At 39.0% G+C, this 23,721-nt stretch overlaps 1 protein-coding gene across 1 annotated transcript in view; it reads left to right on the forward strand.

Moving 5' to 3' along the window:
* The first annotated feature begins 692 nt into the window (after window positions 1–692).
* Window positions 693–23,721, forward strand: part of LOC105035857 (uncharacterized) — a 28,196-nt gene continuing 5,167 nt past the window's right edge. Inside the window, exon 1 of the mRNA XM_073251731.1 lies at window positions 693–1,605. Coding sequence (XP_073107832.1) covers window positions 775–1,593 — 819 coding nt within the window. The 5' untranslated portion in view covers window positions 693–774 and the 3' untranslated portion in view covers window positions 1,594–1,605. The remainder of the gene's footprint in view (window positions 1,606–23,721) is intronic.

Below are 23,721 nucleotides of genomic sequence, written 5' to 3' on the forward strand. Positions count from 1 at the left end.
TAACATAAAATAATTTTTTGATACTAAAATAGCATTATCATCTCCAATTAATTTTTATTTAATGACTATAATCATATAGCCCTTTACATAATACCATCTTTATCTTTTTTTTTTACCAAAACTTTTTATTAAATAAATTTAGAAAGACATCTAAATAAATTTAATAATTACATATGTAGTTTTGTTGGGGATATTTTTGTCAAGTATGAATTACTGCCATTTAAAAATTTATCAAATACCAATCTCTCATAGTATTTGTTTTATCTTTTCTTTTCGAAAAATAAGCATAAAGCTAATCAATTTATTTGCAATCTTTTTTTTATATCAAATATGATAATCTGATATAAAAATTATTTTTTCATGTTAAATTTTTCCCAACCAAATGGCCCCTATAAGTATCGCAATCTCTAACTCATAATTTTGGATCAAAAATATAATAATTAATATGGTATCTGAATATAAATGAAAAATTATGACACAGAAATTCTCACATATGAGTATACATGGATGGGCATTAGGGACATCGGGCATAGATCTATCCACCGTTGATATGCTCCGGGATTTGCACCATTCACTTGCGCCTGGTGTGGGAACTGCTTACAGTAATGCGGTGACACCCTCCTCCCCCTGGTTTCCAGAAGCAGCACGCACGCCGCACGTGACAATGCGGAAACTAGTACCCAAGTGGCGCCTCTACTTTTGTGCTTTCGTCCTGCAAAACCCAAAACCCTAGGGTAGCGAGAGATTGAGAGAGACGAGCGTCGACCAGCGAAAATGTCGATGTCGAAGGGGTCGAAGATGCTGCAATACGTCAACTACCGGATGCGGGTTACGATCCAGGACGGGCGGCAGCTGGTGGGGAAGTTCATGGCCTTCGACCGGCACATGAACCTCGTCCTCGGCGACTGCGAGGAGTTCCGCAAACTTCCCCCAGCCAAGAAAGGTGGCGAAGAGCGTGAGGATCGCCGCACCCTCGGCCTCGTCCTCCTCCGTGGCGAGGAGGTCGTCTCCATGACCGTCGAGGGCCCCCCTCCCCCCGACGAGTCTCGCGCCAAGGCCCAGGCTGCCGCCGCCGCCCTCGCCGGCCCCGGCCTCGGCCGCGCGGCCGGCCGCGGCGTCCCCACTGCTCCCCTCATCCAGGCCCAGCCTGGCCTTGCTGGCCCCGTCCGCGGCGTCGGAGGCCCCGCCCCTGGCATGATGCAGCCCCAGCTCTCCCGACCCCCGGTGCCCCAGCTCTCCGCCCCGCCCGTCTCCTACCCGCAGGTCGTCCGCCCCCCGCAGATGCCCGGCTTCCCCCCAGCCCCCGTGGGCGCCCGCCCTCCCGTGGGCCCCCTGCAGTTCACCGCCAGGCCAGGGGCGCCGCCCGCGCCTTTCCCTGTGCCGCCGCCCCAGTTCGGGCAGCGCCCAATGGGCCCGCCACCTCAGATCATGCGCGGCCCGCCGCCACCGCCGCCGCCGAGGCCCATCATGCCGGCTCCTCCGCCCCCCAGGCCTGGGATGCCGGCAGGTGGGGTGTTTGCCCCGCCGAGACCTGGGATGCCGCCCCCACCACCGCCCAACCCGCAGCAGCCTCCTCAGAACCCACAGCAGTAGTGATTATGTGAGGTATGCATGCTTCTTACTTCTCCTCCTTTTTTTTTGTGTTTAACTTGGTTTTCCATTTTGGCGGTCAGGCAAGATGATCCTGTGATTATGCGATTGGGAATTGGATCAATTTGTCTCTCCTCCTCTTTTCTATAAGTCCGATTATTACCTGATTCATATAATATACTGATATGATCAGCATAATGCACTTATTTCAGTAATGTGTATGGAATTTCCTTGTGATGAAATCTTAAGGGACTTCACTGATTTCTTATTGATTGTAAATCAAAGTTTTGCTTCATATCTTCTTCTTTTTAGATGAAAACTAATACTTAGAAAGTTACGTGGTTGTGTAGATTGGAACCATAATGGAATCAATTGGTTCTGCTGGTTCTATTATAGTTTATTATCTTATATGTATATCAAAGCATGCATATTTTGAAGTTATGATATATCTCAAATATGTGGATTTTATATTCAGTCACATGATTTAATTTTAACAAGTACTCCAATGAGCGAAAGGCCTCAGTCAAAGTTTCATATCAGGAGTAGCCGTGGTGATATACATAAATAAAATTCAATGTTCAAGTCTTCTAGGTTGAATCGCTAGTGTGTACTAGGTTGTATCGGCCATACCAGATCATATTGGGTAAGGTGCTCATGTGGATATTGCTGCTGGTGCTTCAACTTTTACTCCGACTCTTTTTAATCAATTGTGTGCTTGTTAGGTGATTTTTGTTTTGGACAAGAAGTCATTTGCTCAATTTGGTAGTTTTGTGCTCTTATTTCAGTGAACTACTGGTTATTTGCCGATGACGGAATTATCATTTGGATTGATTGAGATTTTTAATTGAATTCTTTTTATTGAAATAAAGAAATATGAAGGGAATGGTAGTTATGATTATGTCTCCATCCTTATGTTGCAAGTAGGTGTAATATAACGTGTTCCATTACATTTTATCTCATGCCCGAGGTGCCCTTTTGTTCCGAAGTCATGGTTATCACAGCAAGAATAAGATTGTTGTTCTTGTTGGCAAAATTGCAATTGTCCCATTGGTTCATGGACGTACATATGCATGTGTGTGTGTGTGTGTGTGAGTGAGTGATACATACATACATACATACATGTATGTGCGTGTGTAGTATGTTATATTGAAACTCGACTTCCTTTGATAGCTCTTGGTAGTTAATAATGATTTTCTTATACTCTCATTTTAGCTAGTTCATGCTTGTAAGAAACTTCATGTCTTCATCTGGTAGAGCACAATAGCGCATAAGGTAAGCAAGTTTTTCCATGGCGAGTTAATAATAATTTTCTTATACCTTTATTCTAGCCTGTTCATACTCTTAAATAGACTTATTTATAAGGGTAATAATAAAATGTGAAGTGTTCCATATGCAATTTGTTTTGTATGTGTTAGAAAATAGAGGGTAGAGAAAGAGAAGAGGGAGAAAGAATTCTGGAGAATTGGACACTCCAATGTGGTGGTGTCCTATAATATATATACCAATTGTAGAGATTAATACATAGGCAATTTAGCCATAAATCCCTCTACAAATCACTCACTAGGATTTTCCATACACAAGGATTCCTAATTAAATTAAAATCCCTTAACAATAGAATTCCTAATATAAGGATTCCTAATTAGACTAGGATTCCTTAATAATAGAATTCCTAATAATTAAAAAACTTTCCATACACAAGGATTTTTAGTTAGACTAGGATTCCTTAACACTTTCCTTCAAGCTGGAGCATAAATGCTATAAGTTTCCAGCTTGTTACAAATATATTTAACCCGAGAGCCACCTAAAGACTTGGTAAACAAATCAGCAAGCTGATCTTCAGATTTTACATGAGAGGTCTTGATAACATTCTGTAATAGCTTTTTCTTGACAAAATGACAATCAACTTCAATATGCTTGGTCCTCTCATGAAATACTGGATTGGAAGCAATGTGAATTGTTGCTTGATTATCACAAACTAACTCCTTAGGTTGTGAATGTGAGAACCCAAGCTCCTCTAAAAGGTGCTTTAACCAAGTCAACTCACAAGTGGTATAGGCCATTGCTCTGTTCTCAGATTCTGCATTAGACTTCGCTACTATGGTTTGCTTCTTGCTTGTTCAAGACACCAAATTTTCTCCTAAAAAGATACAATAGCTAGTAGTGGATCTCTATCATATGGAGATCCAGCCCAATTAGCATCTGTATATCCCTTAACCAAGGTATGCCCATTATTCAGATAGAGCAACTTTTTTTTTTGGTGCACCTTTGAGGTATCTCAAAATTCTCATCCCAGTGACTCATTCGTGGAGAATTCATGAATTGGCTGACTATACTTGCAGCAAAAGAGATGTCTAGTCAAGTCACTGTTAGATAGTTTAATTTTTCAATCAATCTTCTGTATTGATCTGAATCATCTAATAACTCTCCTTGATATGCAAGAAGCTTACTATTAGTCTCCATAGGACTGTGAACAGGTTTAGTGCCCAACATCCTAGACTCACTCAACAAGTCTAGGGCATATTTTCTTTGAGAGAGAAAGATGTCAGAGCGGAAGTGCGGAAGTGGGCAACTTCAATGCCCAAAAAGTATTTTAGTGGACCCAAGTCCTTTGTTTGAAACTTGGATTGTAGAAAGCCCATCAGATTTTGTATTTTCTTATTGTCATCATCAGTAATGACAATGTCATCAACATATACAATTAATAAAATTCTTCCAGTACTAGAATGTCGGTAGAAAACAGAATGATCAACCCCACACCTTTTAAGTCCAAACTCCATAACCACAGCGCTGAAACGCCCAAACCAAGCCCTTGGAGATTGCTTGAGACCATACGAGGACTTCTTTAATCTGCAAACTAATCTTGACTCCCCCTGAGCAACAAACCTAGGAGGTTGCTCCATATACACCTCTTGAAGATCGCTATGAAGAAAAGTATTCTTGATATCTAATTAGTGCAAAGGCCAATGAAACGTAGCTGCAAGAGAAATAAAAACTTGGACAAAGGTATTCTTGGCAATGGGAGAAAAAGTCTCAGAATAGTCCTAACTATACACTTGTGTGTATCTCTTTGCCACTAACTGAACTTTCAGTCTATCAATATAACCATTAGGGTGCGCTTTCATAGTGCAAACCCATCAGCACCCAACAACAAACTTATCTGGAGGCAACTGTATAAGCTCCCAAGTACCATTGTCCTGCAAAGCATGCATCTCTTCCTCCATAGCACTTCTCCAATTAGGATGAGAAAGGGCTTCTGAAACAAACTTAGGAAGAGACACAATAGACAAAGAAGAAACGAATGCAGAATAGGAAGGGGATAAATGGTCATAGGAAATAAACTGAGAGATAGGATGCATAGTACAGTTCCTTTTACCTTTTTGATGAGCAATAGATAGATCCAAGTCACAAGGAGTAGAGGAACTTTGTGCCGGATCTGAAGATTGTGGAGAGGTGGTTGACGGAGCATCTGAATCAAAGGGCTGATGAACTACTTGATGGGACCTACGAGTGTAAACCTATAAGTCAGGATGAGATAAACTACTTGAAGAACTAAAAGGCAAGGAGTTAGGTGAAATAACATGACTAGGTGATGGTAAACACAATTCCAAATTTGAAGGGTTATATTTTTCTGTATGATATAGAGTAGACTCAAAGGATGTGGCATTAGCACTAACAAAGAAACAATTCGAAGAGGGACAATAACATCGATATGCTTTATGGTGCGAGAATAATCAAGAAAAATACATTTGAATGATCTAGGATCTAATTTATCACGACCTGGACTATGGTTATTATCAAAGGCTATATAATCAAAAATTCGAGGAGGCAAAGAGAAGGGGTCGAGAAGGAAAGAGAACATTATGAGGTATCTTGCCATTGAGAATAAAGGATGGCATACGATTGATAAGATGGCAAGTGGTAAGAATTGCATCACTCCAAAATGATTTAGGAACGTTCATTTGAAGCATCAATGTACGGATAGTTTCCATTATGTGTCTATTTTTTCTTTTGGCCACACTATTTTGTTGTGGTGTACTGGTATATGAAGATTCATGGATCATTCCAGATTCTCGCATGAACGTTTTGTATTCATCAGAAAAATACTCCTGTGCATTATCACTTCGAAGAATATTAACAGAAGTATTAAATTAAGTATGAATTTTAGCACAAAAATCACGGAATATAGAAAATAACTTAGAACGTTCCTTCATTAGATAAATCTAAGTCATTCGAGAATGGTCATCAGCAAAGGTTACAAAATAACGAAATCCTAACTTGGAAGTAACACGATTTGGACCCCAGACGTCTGAATGCACTAACAAAAAAGGATGATTGACACACTTTTCTATTTTGGGAGCATAAGAAATACGGTGATGCTTCCCAAGTTGACATGTCTGACATTTTAAAGTGGATAAATGACTCAAGTATGGAATTAACTATTTTAACTTCTGCAAAGAAGGGTGATCCAAATGGCAATGAATTTCAAAAGTAGCTATGGTTGATTAGGCAACATTGGATGGTAGTGGTTGAAAGTAATAAAGCTCCCTCGATTCATTTCCTCTGCAAATCATCTTTCTTGTCTTCAAGTCCTGAATAACAACATAGTTAGGAAGAAAGAGAATTGAGCAATTCAAGTGTTTGGTTAATTTACTAACGGATATCAAGTTGAATGGAGAATTAGGGATATATAAAGCAGATGATAAGGAAAAGGAGTGACTAGGACTAACTGTGCCAATCCTATTCACAGCTATGGTGGATCCATTAGCGAGAGTAACATGATGAGAGTTATTTATGGAACGGAAGGAAGTAAAAAAACTAGATGTACCTGTGATATGATAAGTGGCTGCAGAGTCTATTAACCAAGGAGTGGGAGCATGGGATTGAGAAGTAAAGCAAGCAGTGGATTTACCTAATTGAGCAAAGAGAGCAATTGGTTGGAATAGATGCATGCTGAGCATTCTGATACTGAAAAAACTTAGTATAATCTTTTTGAGATACTGTCACCATTTCCTGAGCATTAGAAACTGAAATTGAGTTAGTAGCAGCAGCTGCAGAGGAGTCAGTTGCTGCTATGTTTGCTACTTTTGGCCTTAGTTGAGGATTCAACTTGTAACATTGATCTCTCATATGATCGCATCTACCATAGTAATTACACTTGAGGGTTCCCTTTCCTCCTTTTCCACCCTTATTCCCCTTAAAATCAACTGTAGAAATGAGAGCTGATCGATCAGAGATTAGGTCACTGGCCATATTTTCCTTGGAAGATGCATGTAGAACTCTTCAGTAGGTCTCGGCAAAGGATGGAAGTTTAGATCCTCCTAGTATTTGTGCCTTTACAGGTTCAAACTCCGATGGCAAGCTTGCTAAAAATTTAAGGACTACCCTTTGTTCTCTCTGCTTTTGCATCTTCTGGACATTTGCTGAAATGGGCTGAATCACCTTCAACTCTTCGTAGATCCGCTTCAACCAAAGTATTTAGTGATTGTTTCATCTCTTTTCTGTAGCGAAAATACTCCATTGACAAATCATACATTCGGGTCAAATCACTAGCATATAATAATTTAACATAATCCCAAATTTTCTTACAAGTGTCTAAATGTGTACACATATCAGTAACATTCGATTCCATTGAATTTCATAAAAGAGACACCAGTTGAGCATCTTCCTGAATCCACATATCAAGTTAGTCTGATCAGTAGGAGGATGTTCGGTCAAATATTTGTGCTTATCTTGGCTGGTTAGATAAACCTTAATTGCCTTTGACCACTGAAGATAATTCTGACCATTCAACTTTCGAGTTGTTATTTGAGGCGGTAGCATGGTTGAAATCATCGGCTTATTGTTTGTAGGATCTCCTATGGATGATAAGTTCTAGGTAAAAGAATAGAGGTTTCACATACTGATTTGGGTTTGAATACAAGCAAAAAAAATCAGGTCCTAGCAACACCTTTAGAATCTTGGTCGTTAAACCAGATCCCAGTAACACCTTTAGAGTCCCGGTATTGTGGATGAATAGCATCTCAAACACTATAGATGGGAAAAAAAACAAACACCCCCTGATGGACACCTCTCGATGATAGGAGCGTCGGCGGCTTAATAAAGTTTCTGTTAGGGTTTGAAAAACTGCTCTGATATCATGTTAGAAAATAGAGGCTAGAGAAAGAGAAGAGGGAGAAAGAATTCTGGAGAATTGGACACTCCAATGTGGTGGTGTCCTATGATATATATACTAATTGTAGAGATTAATACATAGGCAATTTCGCCATAAATCCCTCCACAAATCACTCACTAGGATGTTCCATATACAAGGATTCCTAATTAAATTTGGATCCCTTAACAATTGAATTCCTAATACAAGGATTCCTAATTAGACTAGGATTCCTTAATAATAAAATTCCTAATAATTAGAAAACTTTCCATACATAAGGATTCCTAATTAGACTAGGATTCCTTAACAGTATGTTTTAACATTGACTCAATTGATTCAACTCAAAGATTGATGTTTGTTTTTCATTTGTCTTATGGCATATCATAATTAGGTCTTGCAAGACAATACCAAGATCATGGTCTGTTGTACCATCCTATATAGGGTGTATCATACCATATTGGTCTCGTATCAGTATGTTATCTTGTACCATATAAACACTCAGTATGCTGTCTCGTATTGTACTGAACTGTGTTTTAATACTGTAATAGAATGGTATTGGTACGGGGTCTCAATGCCGAACTTTGACCAAAATGCTAACAAACATGAAAGTCTAAAAAGAGCCGTAGGAAATTTAATATGGGGCAGTGGATGGTATGCATCATCAATAGATTAATATGGTGTGCATTATAAATTGATTAATATGATATATTATGGTGGTGGTGGTAGTAGTATTAGTTTATACTCCGCAATCCATGCTTTTCTATGTTATATTATATGTATGAAAGTGATTTTAAAATCTAAAGAGCACTAATATGTCAGCTCCATTATAGTTTTAAACATCTTTGGACAGGTGGTGAGGTCCAATTCATAGGGTTCGAGGGTTTTATTGGACAAGCTCGCATTCAAGCCCTTTGCAAACTGAAAAGCACATTTTAGATTGATGATGAGAAAAATAGTGATTTCTATAAACCAAGGCCCTAGTATAAATTTAATAAATCTCATAGCCCAAGGATCAAAATATACAAAATAGAATCCATCATATAAACCTGCCATTATCTGCTTATAAATAATTGTCAATGTAGCATTGGAAACATGCTTCTCAAGTTGGATGTGTTCTAATATTAAGTACAAAAAAATCATTGGCAGATATACATTCCCAATCCCAAGGTTTTGCATCCTAAAATTTGATTGTGGCTTTTGAATTAGATTCCATTGAAACAAATAAATCCATCTAGTTTTTGTGGGAAAAGGCTTATTAGTGGTGAAAGAAACATATACAATTGTAAATAGTTTCTTTTTTCTTTTCATTTATTTTGAAGCTTGTTCTTGCATGGCTAGCAGGCAGCTAGCAGCCTCATTAGCCCACAACAAAAAAATACGAACTCAGATCTTGTTTTCATAGGTCTATCATTATGCTTGGAGGAACTTAATTAGGGTTTTTTGAACTGTTCTGAATTGGACGGTTCATGCTGTGTCGAACTGTATTGGTAAGAAACCGGTTCTGGCGTACAAAATGGCACAGTGGCCATCTCGGAGGAAGGGATAAGAAAGAAAGGAAGAGAGAGGGGGGGAGGAAATGGAGAGGAAGAGAGGCCCTCCGGTAGCCAAGCTCTTGTCGAGCTCGGTAAGGGTGGAGGGAGGGAAGGATCAAAGGAGAGAGAGGGGTGAGATCTTCCTTATCGGATGTTCGAAGGTTGTCGGAGGTCTCCAAACAGATGGCACCGTTGCTGCGACGTCTCCAACGGCTGGTGAGCGAGCATCGACGGTGGTCGAGGCCAAAGAAGCCGAGGGCCTCCATCCTCTAGCGCGGAACAGGGGTTCGCCCCTGTTCTATATTTTTTTGGATTTTATCGCACGAAGTCAGCAATTGCCTAACCAAAATTATAAAAAATAAATAACGGTGAAATCGGCAATTGCATTGCTGACTTCATGTGATAAAATCGAAAAAACACGAAACAAGGATGAATCCTTGTTCTGCACTGGAGGACGGAGGCCCTCAGCTCCTCTAGCCTCGGCCGCCCTCGGCGCTTGCTTGTCGATCGTCAGAGACGTCACGGTAGCATTGTTGTCCGTTTGGAGATCCGATAAGGAGGATCTCCCGCTCTCTCTCCTTCGATCCTTCCCTCCCTCCACCCTTATCAAGCTTGACAAGAGCTCGACTGTTGGAGGCCTTCTCTTCCTCTCTCTCTCCTTCCCCTTCTCTCTCTTTCTGTCTTTCTTCTTCCTCTCTCTTTTGTCTTGTTGGTTTGGCCCAACACGGATCGGTACGGAACCGTACCAAACCATACCATTGGCCATTCAGTTTGGCAGTCCTTGAACTTAATGGTTGTTGGTTGGACACAATTGAAAAACAAAATAGAGGGAGACAGCTGCCACATGAATTCTTTGTACCCTTGTGAAGTGGAGCTTTAAACATTTAGGGGATCAAAATATGTAGCAGCTAGGAATGTGCTTGAAGCTAGGAATGTTATTGAGGTTAAGCAAGTGCAAAGCCAGCAATAGTTGTTGCTTTTTAAGGTAGTAGTAATTCTTTTTTTCCTAAAGCAATCAATGTTGCAGTGGGTGACTATGCATGGTGGGGCGTTCTCCTAGCTTTTCGAGAACATGATATTTTGGATAATGGTGAAATGCTTAGCTTGTTCTTTTGCTTTTTATTAAAATATGACAAGTTCTAAGTACCTAACTATAATATGTATGCATGGATGGATGGATGGATGTTATGGAGTAAATTACAAATAACTCCGGAATGTATCTCCACTAATATAAACATATGGAAAGGTGGTGCATCTCCACCTCCAAGTCACCTACAACTTCACCACCGATGCCCAGAACCACCTTGGCCAACTCGATTGTCGGTGTAGCATTATGGTGATGCTGGCCCTACCACACCCGCCCTACCCGAGCCTCCTGATCTTCCGCACTTGCTTTTTCGCTAGCCATCGCATGTTTATATTGATTGCCGCTATCACTGTGGCATATTGCGATGCCCCTTTTCTTTTTTCGAAATATTTCTAGAGCTTTGGCACTTCGATTGCCTTCTCCAACCCTGGTGCTGGCTGTTGAAGGCCACAATGACAATAGCGGGGGCATTGCCATGGTTCTTCTGAAAGTGGATGAGGCTGCGAGGGAAGATGAAGACGTCGCCCTTGGTGATGGTCTTGGTGATGAGCTTGTTGGCGGTGGTGATGAATCTGATGTTGAGGATGCCGTTGATGACAAAGAATATGTTGATGGCGTGGGGATGGGTATGGGGAGGGTTGAGCCTGCCGGGGGCATAGTCGATGTGGATATGGAGATGCTCTAGGAATTGAGCCATGGGATCTTCTCCATGTTGGCCCTGTCACCAGAGATCCCAGTGTTGTTGGTTGCACCAGGGAAGGCTAATCCTGTGAAGAAGTCATCCTCTATCACAGACGTTCACCTTCGCAACTATAGCACCCCGATTAACAAGGCATGAAAAGGTCCATACAAACAAGAACTGTCTTATAGTTATGGAAGTCAAATTATTTGAACAGATGATTTGAACAAGGTATGCTGAACCGGTACTGTCGGCCGTATCGGTCGGTCAGCGATACGGTTCGGTACAGTTTCGTATCGTACTGAATCGATGAAGGCAAGCGGACCCGAACCGGAAGAAAAAAAGAGAGAAATAGAGAGAAAGAGGAAAAAAGAAAAAGAGGGAGGGGAAGGAGCTGGTGGGATCGTCGGACGGCCTCCGACTGGCCGTCGTGGTCGTCGGAAGGCGCAGTCCACCCACGCGACACCGCGGACGTTTGCAAATTTTTTTAAAAAAACCTACTTTTAAGTGAAGCCAGCAAATAGTTTGCCGGCTTCACGATTTGTGTTTTTTTTTAAAAATCCCTTAAGTTGGCAATTAGGTTGCAGACTTCATAAGTTTGAAACGAAAAAAAATAAAAAATCGAAATAGACGGTCGTTTATTTCGAAAAAGAAGGGGCTTCGCCCGCTCGACCGTCCTTAGGCCATCGGCGTCGGCTCGTCGGCCACCGAGATCCTCGCGACGGAGGCGCCGTCTGTCTGGTAGGTCCCTCGCCCCCCTCCGAGCGTTCTCTCTCTTTCTCGCTCTCTTGAAAGTCCTATCGGGCGATACGAGGCCGAAAATCCTCTGACAGCCGCAGTCAGCCACCGTCGGCCTCCGACGGCTCCCACCTCCCTCTCCTCTCTCTTTCTCACTTTTTCTTTTTTTTCCTTTCGTACTGTCCGTATATCGAATTTACCGATCGAATCGTGCCGATTTTTCATCGATCTGGTATGATACGGGGTGTACCGATCGGTTCGGTACGGTATGGAAAACCTTGGATTTGAATATCACACGGTAGGGTTCGGCGTACTAGGCCGAACCATCCGGTACGGGGCATATCGAAACGGACCGGTGTCCTAACGGTCCTCGCTCCACTCGGTACGGGGCGTATCGAACCGAATCAGTGCTCTGTCGGTCCTCGCACCGAACCGTCCGGTTCGGTACGGTTTCGATCTATACCGCCCAAAATCGGACAGTATGAAATGGTTCGGCGTGAATCGTGCCGACAACCCCATGTGAAAAAGTGGGGAGGGGGAGGGGAGTGGGGTCTGGACTATTTTTAAGTGGTAGCCCACTGTCTAAAGTTCTCTGGGAAGTTTCAGAGAACTTTCGAAGGTGCTTTGGTCTCAACGAAATCGTTGAGATCTCCGAAAAATTAGAAAAAAAGAAAAAAACTCTATTAAATTGCAGAAGTGATTCGAGGAGAGGCTGATTTTTGGTTGGAGGTAAGATAATGTGTTATTCTCTTAGTAAATATTTTATTTTTTTGTTTTTGTTGTTAAAAATAGGATAAGAATGAGGAAGTATGAAAATAAGAAGAAATTATGCCAAAATTTTATGATTTTGATATGATTTAATTATATGTGATAGATCTTTAGAAGATCTACATGATATCATCAAAATTGTTAATTTTTTTGAATTATATATTTTTAAATATTTTTAAATATTTATTCATTTAAAAATTAATAAAAAATTAAATTTAAAGAAAAAAATCAGAGTTTTGGAATCATGTTTAGAATGATTCAAGCTACTTAAATCTAACCTCAATTTTTTTTTGAAATATTTAAAATTAAAAAATATTTTTATAATTATTTAAATAATAAAAAATTATAAAGTAAAAAATATATAAAAATAGTGTTATATTTTAGTTAATTTAAAAATATTATTTGAAGCATATAACATATTTATTTTGAATTTATATGTTTTAAAATTATTATTGAAATTATTTTAAATTTATATATAATTTTTTTAATTATCATTAAACTATCATATTTTGTTATATTTGCAAATATTTATAATAAAAAAATTTAGAGCATGACGTTTGTTGATTTTAATTAATCAACTATTTTTTAATATATATTTATTTATATAAAAATTATTAAAAAATAAAAAATCAGAGTTTGGTATGCAATTGAGAATAATGTTTAGAATGATTCAAGCAATTGAAATATTTGAATCTAACTTAAATTTTTTTGAAATTTTTTTTGTAAATATTTAAATAGTAAAAATTATTATCAAATAAAAAATATACAAAATTAGTGTTATATTACAGTTAATTAAAATAATTATTTGAAGCACAATATTTTTTTTTGAATTTTTATTTTATATATAATATATTTTTAATAATTATTAAACTGCCGTATTTTGTTATACCTGTAGAAATGAGTAAGAAAAATTCAGAGCGTGACATCGGTTGGGATCATGGTGAGATGCCTTCGGCTCGGCATTATTGGAGATGTAAATGGTGCAACATAGAGTTCAAAGGAGGATGGATGATTAGGTTGAAGCAGCACCTAATTGGTGGTTATCATGATGTGTCCATGTGTTAGAAATATCCGTAAAAGGTCTGACAATTGATGAAAAAGCACTTTGCTGATTCGAAAGCAACGAAGGAAAAGGTAAAGCAGAAAAGGGCCGAAGTAGACCGTCGAGCTATAGAGTCCACTCTAAAAAGTCAGAGGAGGCTTCTGTTCCAGATGATGCACAGATTGAGGCTGCCATTCAGACGAGCTTGACGGATCCGTATCGGTAGGAGGAGATGGTCCGGTATAGAGAGCAATTTGGACCATCATGCTACAAATTGGGATCTGGAACAGCGATCGATGGGAGAGAATTCGAGTTAAGGACTCTTAGTCAGAGATCCTGATGGTAGAGGGAGCAGACGCAGCATGTCTTTTTTGTTGGGAGCTTTTGGCAGTAGGAGGTCCTCCAGAGATATTCCAGTAGGAGCGACCATCTATGATTTAGATCCACATGCTTTGTCCAGCAAGGATTCAAAGCAGCAGAGGATTGACACTATGCTGAAAAAAGATAAGAAGAAAGATATGTGGCGAGCTATTGGATCATGGTTTTATTTCAGTCATATTCTAGCAAATACAGCAGTCAATCCTTACTACATATCTGCTATTTCAGCCATAGAGGCTGTCGGTCAGGATGTAGATCCGTCAGGACCTAAGGACATCTATGATCAACTTCTTGACAGTAACAAGGAGGATCTGCAGAGATGGATTGCTTCTTACAAAAATAAATGGCTTATATACGGATTGACAGTGATGTGTGATGGTTGGACAGATCCTACTAGACGGAGCATCATTAATTTTTTGACATACTGTGATGGAAAAATATTTTTTCACAAATCAATTGATGCTTCAGATGCACGATGCCACATATATTCTTGATCTGATGGAGGTGATTGATTTAGTGAGCAGCATATCGTGCAGGTCATCATAGATAATGGACATAATATAAGGTTGTCGGAGAGTTGCTGATGGAGCAGCAATCGCAGATATACTGGACCCCATGTGCTGCACATTGCATTGATCTTATATTGATGGATATTGAAAAGATTCGTAGGGTGCAGCAGGTAGTGGAAATTGCCCAGACTATTACTAAATTCATCTACAACCACACATGGGTTCTTTCATTGATGCGGACGTATACTGGGGGGAGATCTTAAGATCGGGTATCACACGATTTGCTGCCAACTACATAGCACTTGATAGTCTTTTTCAGAAGAAAGCAGTCCTACGTCAGATAGTTGTCAGTGCCGAGTGGCAGGAGAGCAGATATACGAGGGCCGACACTGATGGAAGTCATGTGGAGAACTTGGTGACGAGTCAGTCATTTTGGCAGTGGGTTGAGAAGGTAGTGAAGGCTATTAAGCCATTATATGAGGTGCTTCGTGTGTTGACAGTGAGAGATATCCCTAGATGGGCTTCTTATATTATATGATGGAGAGGCAAAGAAACAGATTAGTGAGAATGATTCGAAGCATGTTTAAGAATTTATTAACATCATTGAGCGCCGTTGGGACTATCAGATGCGTACAGATTTGCATCTAGTCGGTAAGCATGTATTCAAAAATATTTTAAAATATTTTTTAGAAGTATGTTTTTAAAAATGTACTTAATCAGTCTTGAAATTTATATGAAGCTTATTATTTGAATTCGAAATTTCAGTATACCATTTTTGGGATAGATATGGACAACGAGCTTCTTGCTGCTCTTTGTAATGTCATATATAAGATATTCGATCCAGAAATCGCATCGTTGTCTACAAGAGGTATGTTAGTTTAAAACAAATATGATTATTCAACTGAATTCGATCTGTACTCAACGATATATTTATAAATTTAATAAATATATATTTTTTTAGACGAAACAGTTTAAAAAGAGATCAGACAGCTTTGGAGTCCTATCAGCTGTCAAAAACAAAAAGCAGATGAATCCAGATAAATTACATATCAATAATGAGCAGCATAGATTGATATGTAATTTTATTTAATAATATTATCAAATTTGATATGTAATTTTGCTTTTGCAGCTGAATGGTAGATTCATTTTGAAATATCAGCAGAAAATTTGAAATATATGGCTGTTCGTATTCTTTCTCAGACGGTTCTGCTAGTGGCTGTAAGCGTAATTGGTTGACTTTGTTCTTATCCACAGCAAACAGAGAAATCGTCTGACACAAAAATGCCTCAATGATCTTATATATATTCATTACAATCTAAGGTTGAGGCTAAAATACATTCAGGAGGAAGTACAGTTGAAGTACACTGATTCGATCATAGATGATTATGCTGACGAGGACGACGATCCGATCATCGGATGGCTTGTAGGTCAGCAGCAGGAGCCAGAGCTTGATGAGCCGGGATCCCTTCCATGACCAGTCAGTGTGGTAGTTTGGGAGATCAGGGTGGATCCAAGGCAATGGACAGAAAGAAATATTCCACATAAGGTTCCAGCTGATCAGCCACAGTCTGAGGGGACACAAGGGACTCATTCATCACATGACTCGTGAAGAAAAGGAAACAGTTTCCTTCCAGAATGCCCAGGTTGCATCTAAAAGTTTTCTCTAATGTTCTACTTGTTTAAGGATTAAATCCTTACCTGAATCGCAGCGGAATCAGAGATCAAATCTCAAATTATCTGATATAAATCTTTGCGGAGGTCTGGATATGCAGATCCTCTACATTGCATGCACGTCAGACGCCGTAGGAAAGCAGGATGAACTCCAATCCAATTGGCTTCGCATACACAATCAATTGAGAGATGAGATGTGATGATGTGACACCTCACACCAGCAGGTAGGATGCCCAAGAAGGATCCACGACCAAGGAGAGGAGGCGGCAACAAAGGGAGAGATGTAGAAGATGGACCTCTCTTTTTTCTCTTCTCTCAATTTGATTTGTTTGTTATTTTATTCTCTTCTATTCTCTTCTCTCATCCATAAGTAGAGATCCGCTCTATTTATAGATGATTCTCATAACCCAATGAGAGGACTTTTTATTCAAATCTGATTTGAATTGGTCCAATACTCATGAAAGGATTCTTATATGAGATATAATTGCCATCATTTATGACATCCACTTTGCACCCACTCCCACACCCACTTGGGATGTCCCAAATAAGCACCAAATCAATTTTTGATCGTGCTCATGAGTGGATATTCCTAGTGCAAGTAGGAATACTCATATCTCATTCAAAATAGGTCCGATTCGAATTCAATTCGAAGTCGGTTCAAAACAATTTTGAAATGCTGTCAATCCTAAACTCTTTAGGACTTTTGTATCAAATCTAATTTGGATTTTGGACCTATTTAAGTCTAAGTAATTCAGATCTAATTTAAAATTAATTAGTACTTAAATCCAATCTTTCATATGTTCCATGGATCATAGATAGAAATTGTTCATCTTTGGGATAGAACTTGAACCTCATGTGTAGTGTTAACTAGACATAGTCAACTCTTCAATCCCGTTTGATCCATAACTCAATTCTCAATCAAGTTAGCTTATATGTTCAATCAAGTCGAGTATTTCCAGATTGGACATATAAACATAGGTCAATTCTTTTTTACTTTGTCTGACTTGTGTGCGTGACTCCATAGGTTCAAACATTAAGCCGGTAGCACAGGAATCAATTCTTGCACTAATCGAGATATCATTTAGTAATAGTTTCCGACGTCCAAATAGGTCGAATTATCGCAAAGGAATATTTTAGAACCCATATTCATGGTTACCGCATAATTCATCCTTTTGATCCTGAATGCTCTAGGATGGTCTCAAGTTAACTGTCAACCGAGATTACTTCATCCACATTGTATTTCAATTTTTCAAATCCATCTCATGGATTATCCTGGCCAAGGCTTTACTAAATTGAAATATAGCGATACATCAACTCCAATAATTTAGAGGGGTCAATCCCATCGTTATCCACACAGACTTCGCAAGTACTTGATTGTATCCAGTAGCCTTCCGTCACTGTATTAAAAATCCAGGTAGTTCGGCACGAAAGCACAGTGGGTTGCTTGCAAGTCACTATGGTGATCTCAGGTCTGAAGGACATTTATACCCATGTATTTCGCGAGCAGCTCTGGACAACAGAACGCTCAGCAGGTGAGTCATTTGTTTAGTAACGATGCACCCTTACATCTCACCTATATGCCATACTAGTGTCACCACACTCTTTGGTTAAGAGGACAACCAATCCATATGGCATACAACGACCTTCACTCGATAAACGTCATCGTTCCGTAATAACGTATCATTTAATCGCGAACTTGTTTAAGAACTATATGATAAATCTTTTCTTTATCGTACACAAGTATAATTTGAGAGACTTCATCACAGTACAAGAGTTCAAAGAAGATGTCATTTTATGATAAAAAATATCAAAATAACTATTATTCAATAATTATTAATTCATATACAAGGATGAATTCAATCGTCACACGATTGATTTTAGGACACAATTCCCAACAACTCCTACTTTGATTAAAGCCAATCGGGACAATATCTTATATCCATCTTCCATTTGAAGTCATCGAACTCTTTGATCCCAAGAGCTTAAGTGAAGGGGTCGGCTAGGTTCTCCTTTCCGTCGATCTTCTGAAGCTTGACGTCACTTCGGTTCACGATCTCTCGCACTAGGTGATAGCGGCGCAGAATATGTTTAGTGCGATGGTGCGACTTAGGTTCTTTCACCTGAGCTATGGCACTGGAGCTGTCACAATACAGCAGGACAGGATCATCAATAGAAGGTACAACTCCCAGTTCGATAATGAACTTTCGCAACCACACCACCTCCTTTGCAGCATCCGATGCAGCAATATATTCCACTTCGCATACAGAATCGGCTATAGTATGTTGCTTGAAACTTTTCTAGCAAACAACTCCATTCAAGATAAATATGTAGCTCGACAAGCTTCTGCTGTCATCACAATCTGACTGAAAATTGAAATCAGTATATCTCACAAGCTTCAGATCAGAGTCTCCATAGATAAGTCATTGGTTTTTAGTATTTCTCAAATACTTAAGAATTGCTTTTGCAATCTTTCAATATTTCTCATCCGGATCTGACTGGTACCTACTTACTACCCCTAGTGAATAGGCCACATCTGGCCTCGTACATGTCATAGCATACATGATAGATCCCACTGCCGAAGCATATGGTATTCTACTCATGCGCTCTCTCCTCAGGAGTTGTCGAACAATTCTTCTTGAAAAAAGTAATTCCATGACCTATCGAAAGATAATCTTTTTTGGAATTATCAATGTTGAACCGCTTCAACAAGGTGTCAATGTATATGGATTGGGACAATCCAAGCAACCTATAGATCTTCATCCCTAGAATGTAGGATGCTTTTCCTAAGTCCTTCATGGAGAACTGTGATGATAACCATAGCTTCACACTCTGCAAAGTCGGGATGTCATTTCCTAGTAACAGTATGTCATCCACATACAGCTCAAGAAAAATGACCACAGAATCGGAAGTCTATTTGTAGACGTAAGGCTTTTCTCCATTTTCAACGAAGTCATACGTTTTGATTACTTTATCAAAATGCATGTTCCAACTCCTCGATACCTGCTTGGTCCATAAATTGATCTTTTCAGCTTGCACATTTTCGACTTGTCTGTGGATATGAACTCTTCAGGTTGTATCATATACACTTCTTCCAGTTTTTCATTAAGAAAAGTGGTTTTGACATCCATCCACCAGATCTAATAATCTAAGTGTGCAGTGACAGCAAGCATAATTCGGATGGACTTGAGTATTCCACAGGAGAGAATGTCTCGTCATAGTCAATACCATAACGCTGACGGTAATTCTTAGCAACTAGACGGATTTTATAGGTTTTTACCTTTCCATCTGCTTTTTTTCTCTTGAAAATCCATTTATACTTTATGGATTTTATCCTTTCGGGCGGATCAACTAGTGTCCAGACATTATTGATCTCCATGGACTCCATCTCGGACTTTATGACCTCAAGCTATTTTTGGGAGTCGGGCCTTTGCATAGCCTCCATATAGGTGATCAGATCCTCATTGTTCTTATCAAGTTCAATAGGATCACTATCTCGGATTAGGAAACCGTAGTATCTGTTCGGCTGATCGGTATTCTACCGGATCTCTTTAATGGTGCCTCTATTGGCTCTGGATTCGATTCACCAATCGAATCTAATTCTGTATGTGTCGGTCCTTCTACCTCATGAACTTCATCAAGTTCAATTTTACAGGCATTAGCTCTTCACCAAGGAACTCTTTTTCCAAAAAGATTGTCCGGCTGCTGACAAACACCTTTTCTTCTGCAGCAAGGTAGAAGTAGTATTCTTTAGTTTTCTTTATGTACCCTACGAACAAGCATCTATCGGACTTCGGTCCAAGCTTATCTGTCTTTAAATACTTGACATAAGCTGGATACCTCCAAATCCTAAGATGTGATAGCACCGGCTTACGTCCAGTTCATATCTCATATGAAGTTTTATTGACAGACTTGCTGGGCACTTTATTCAAAATGTAGCAGGCAGTCTCTAGAGCATATCCCCAAAAGATATTGGCAGACTGGAAAAGTCCATGGATTGGATCATGTCTAACAAAATTCGATTCCTCCTCTCGGACACACCATTATGTTGTAGTGTTTCAGGAGGTGTTCATTGTGAGAGAATCCCATTCTCTTTCAAATATGTCAGAAATTCACAGGTGAGGTATTCACCTCTTCGGTCTGATCGAAAGATCTTAATACTCTTTCCAATTTGTTTCTCTACTTCAGCACGGAATCGTTTGAACATTTCAAATGATTCTGACTTATACTTCATAAGATAGACATATCCATACTTCGATAGGTCATCTGTAAACGTAATGTAGTAGTATTCTCCTCTGGCACTTATGTTTATAGGCCCACATACATCAGTATGTATTAGACCTAGAACATCACTGGCTCTTTCATCTTTTTCTTTAAAAGGTAACTTAGTCATCTTACCAAATAGACAAGATTCACAAATAGGCAATGATTCACAATCAACTATCTCAAGGACACATTCCTTGATTAACCTGTCAATCCTATTCTTGTTCACATGACTAAGCCTATAATGCCAAAGGTAGGATTCGCTGACATTATCTATTTTGGGATGTTTATTAGATGTGTACATTACACTAATAGGTCATGATATTATGTATATGCCATGTTTTAATTGTCCACACAATTGTAGTATCATTCATAATGATATCACAAAAATTATTTTTTATTATAAACTTATAATCAAGTTTGGCCAAAAGGCCTACAGAGATGACATTCATCATAAAGGAGGGACAAATAATGACAATCATCTAACATGACACTACTGGACTCGAAGACAAGCTGCAAAGTTCTCAAGGTCGAAATTGGAACAAGGTTTCCATCTCCAATGTTAAAGAACCGCTCGTCCTTTCGAAATTTTTTACTTATCTGCAGTTCCGACAACGAATTGCATATATTAATAGGACTTTCGGTATCCAATACCAAGATAGTAGTATCACAAACAGAGAAATTACAAGGTGTTATCATATAAATATCTTGTGAAGCAACCACTTGCTTCTTTCTCTTGTTCTTAGGCCTGTTTGGGTCAAGGGTGGCTATATAAGCAGGATAATTCTTTTTTCAATGACTAGGCTTTTTACAGAAGTACTCTTTCTGGTTCTTGTCAACTTTTGACGGTTTGCTTTGCTTGGGATCGGCGGCACAGATTTTTGCATCTTTTCTTCTTTTCTTTCTTAGAGGATCGACGTCCTGCAGATGAACCTTCCACTAAATTCACTGGCTCCTTTTAGAGTTGGTGATCCTTCTCAAAAGTCTGCAATAATTCTAGCAAAACATGATAGTTTACTGCAGGCTTCGTTATTTATAATGACTGAGAAATGATAGGTAGAATTTCGATAGCGAATTGAGGATAGCATCCTTGTCTAACTGTTCATGCAACGGAAAGCCAAGTTTGTTAAAGCGTTCAATATGCTCAATCATGTATAAAACATGATCGATGACTGAAGCTTCCTCTCGCATACGGACATTGAACACTGCGCAGGAGGTTTTATGTCTCTCCGCATCCTCAGGGGTGTCGAAGGACTCATTCAACATTTAAATCATCTTCTCAGGTTGCGCATCCTCAAACTTACGATTAAGTTCATCATTAATAGCTGCCCTCATCACGCAACGCACAGTTGTGCGATCATTAAGCCACTTCATGTAAGTATCTTTCGCAGCACGGGGAGAGCATTGGCTACAGGTTCTTCAGGTGCTTGATCCATAAGGACATACAAAATCCTCTCGTGCTCCAGCATGATCTTCAACTTTCGATACCAGCTATCGAAGTTGGGTCCGATGAGTTTGTCGCTATCCAACAACGAACGGTGTTGGCCATAACTGAAAGGAGAAAACATTAGTCTATTAGTATATGAATTATTTTTTTAATCCTGAAGACATGGATTTTAGTCTAAAGGTCCTCTCACTATTTTTTGCAAATTGGTAGCCTCTACCTCCAACTCGAGGAATTACATTAATTTCTTAGTGGGTACTAGAATCCACACGGACTGTATTCGGGTCCGAGTGTGGCTTGACTAACTCTAGTGCATCCATGGGTAGGTTCATAACCAATTGTTTCTCCAAACAACTTCTAGCATTGGGTTTTGCCCCAGACTTTTCTTCAGCAGGCGTGCGGCGCCTCCATTGAAAATCCTGGCTAGGTCCAACCATTAACATGACATATCAAGTGCATCCAACAAATGGATGTCCAGGTTCGAATGTGGCTCGGCCAACCTGAGCATTGATCTGAAGGTACATCATGATGGTCATATGATGAATAACAATTCCAATACCTAATAGACACCAGGCATGTGGCGTCTCCAATGTCTATTTGAAATATTGGATTCATTATCACACACCTTAATGAGAGGTAATGATTAAGTTATCTTATAACTTTATCATTTTATGATTTTATGGATCTAATAATTTAGAGGATTTGATTCATTGATCTGAGAATAAGAGAAGAAGTCGACCTGCAAACTGCAAATCCTTCTACTGACTTCATCAAGTCATGTGAAGGATTAAACACAAGCTGGTCTAAAGACACCTAAATCAGTCACACTGATTCACCTTAATGGTATGGGTCTGCACGAATCGACTAGTGATCTAATCAAAATATAATCTACCATGTTGGCCAGGTAAGTAAGATCAGCGGGAGGGATTTGTCCTTAACTCACCGTAGATGCATCTAGGTGAATAGCTCTCAATTAAAAATCACTTGATCGAATCTGCCAAACTTACCTTAAGACACCAACTGGTTAATTAGTTTCGATTTGACATACCAGAAGATTCGGGCTCAATCACAGAACTATGATAATGGTCTATTTATTAGGGTCAAACACATGGACTTGATCAAACTTCAACTATTGAGATTGATTTAGAGCAATACCGACCTAATCTAATTCAACACTTGATTAGATTTAATCAATTTCTTTACTTGGTCCATATGTGTTCCTAACTCTAGGTCTAACCCATTAAAAGAACCTGATTCATGCTAACCCTTTGCTCATCATATTATGTGGTGTTTTAATGATCTTCAATTCTCAATTCTAGATTATTCAAATTTAATTCAAAATTAAGTATGTGAAACGTGTGTTTTACTAACAAGGATTTCAAGTGAAGCATACCATATGTTTCAACACATGAAAATAAATTTTCATAATGTTTAACAATTAAATATACATAAGTATGATCTAAACTTCATTCATACATCTCATGTATCATGACAACTTTTAGATCAATACCAATTACATCATATTTAACATGTAATTCAGATCTAAAATAATTTTATATCTGAATTTTATTCTATTATAATCATAAATTATTTTAGATCTAATCTAAATATATTTATGATCAAAATAATACATAAAAATCTGTTCATTTTTCTTCTTCATGAAACTGGATCACAACGACATCCCTATACGTCATAAGATAACCCATCGAATAAGCAAAAGAGAGATTAATCTCTTCAATCTCTTGTGATCGGACGGTCTGGTGATCTCATCAATTTGAGTACTAGGTTATTAAGATTTGAAATCTAATTTCATATATAATTACATCAACATGCAATTATTGACAAAACTTTTTATGTCTTGAACATATCTTTGAT

The sequence above is a fragment of the Elaeis guineensis genome, chromosome 2, assembly GCF_000442705.2.
Source record: "Elaeis guineensis isolate ETL-2024a chromosome 2, EG11, whole genome shotgun sequence".
NCBI lineage: Eukaryota > Viridiplantae > Streptophyta > Magnoliopsida > Arecales > Arecaceae > Elaeis > Elaeis guineensis.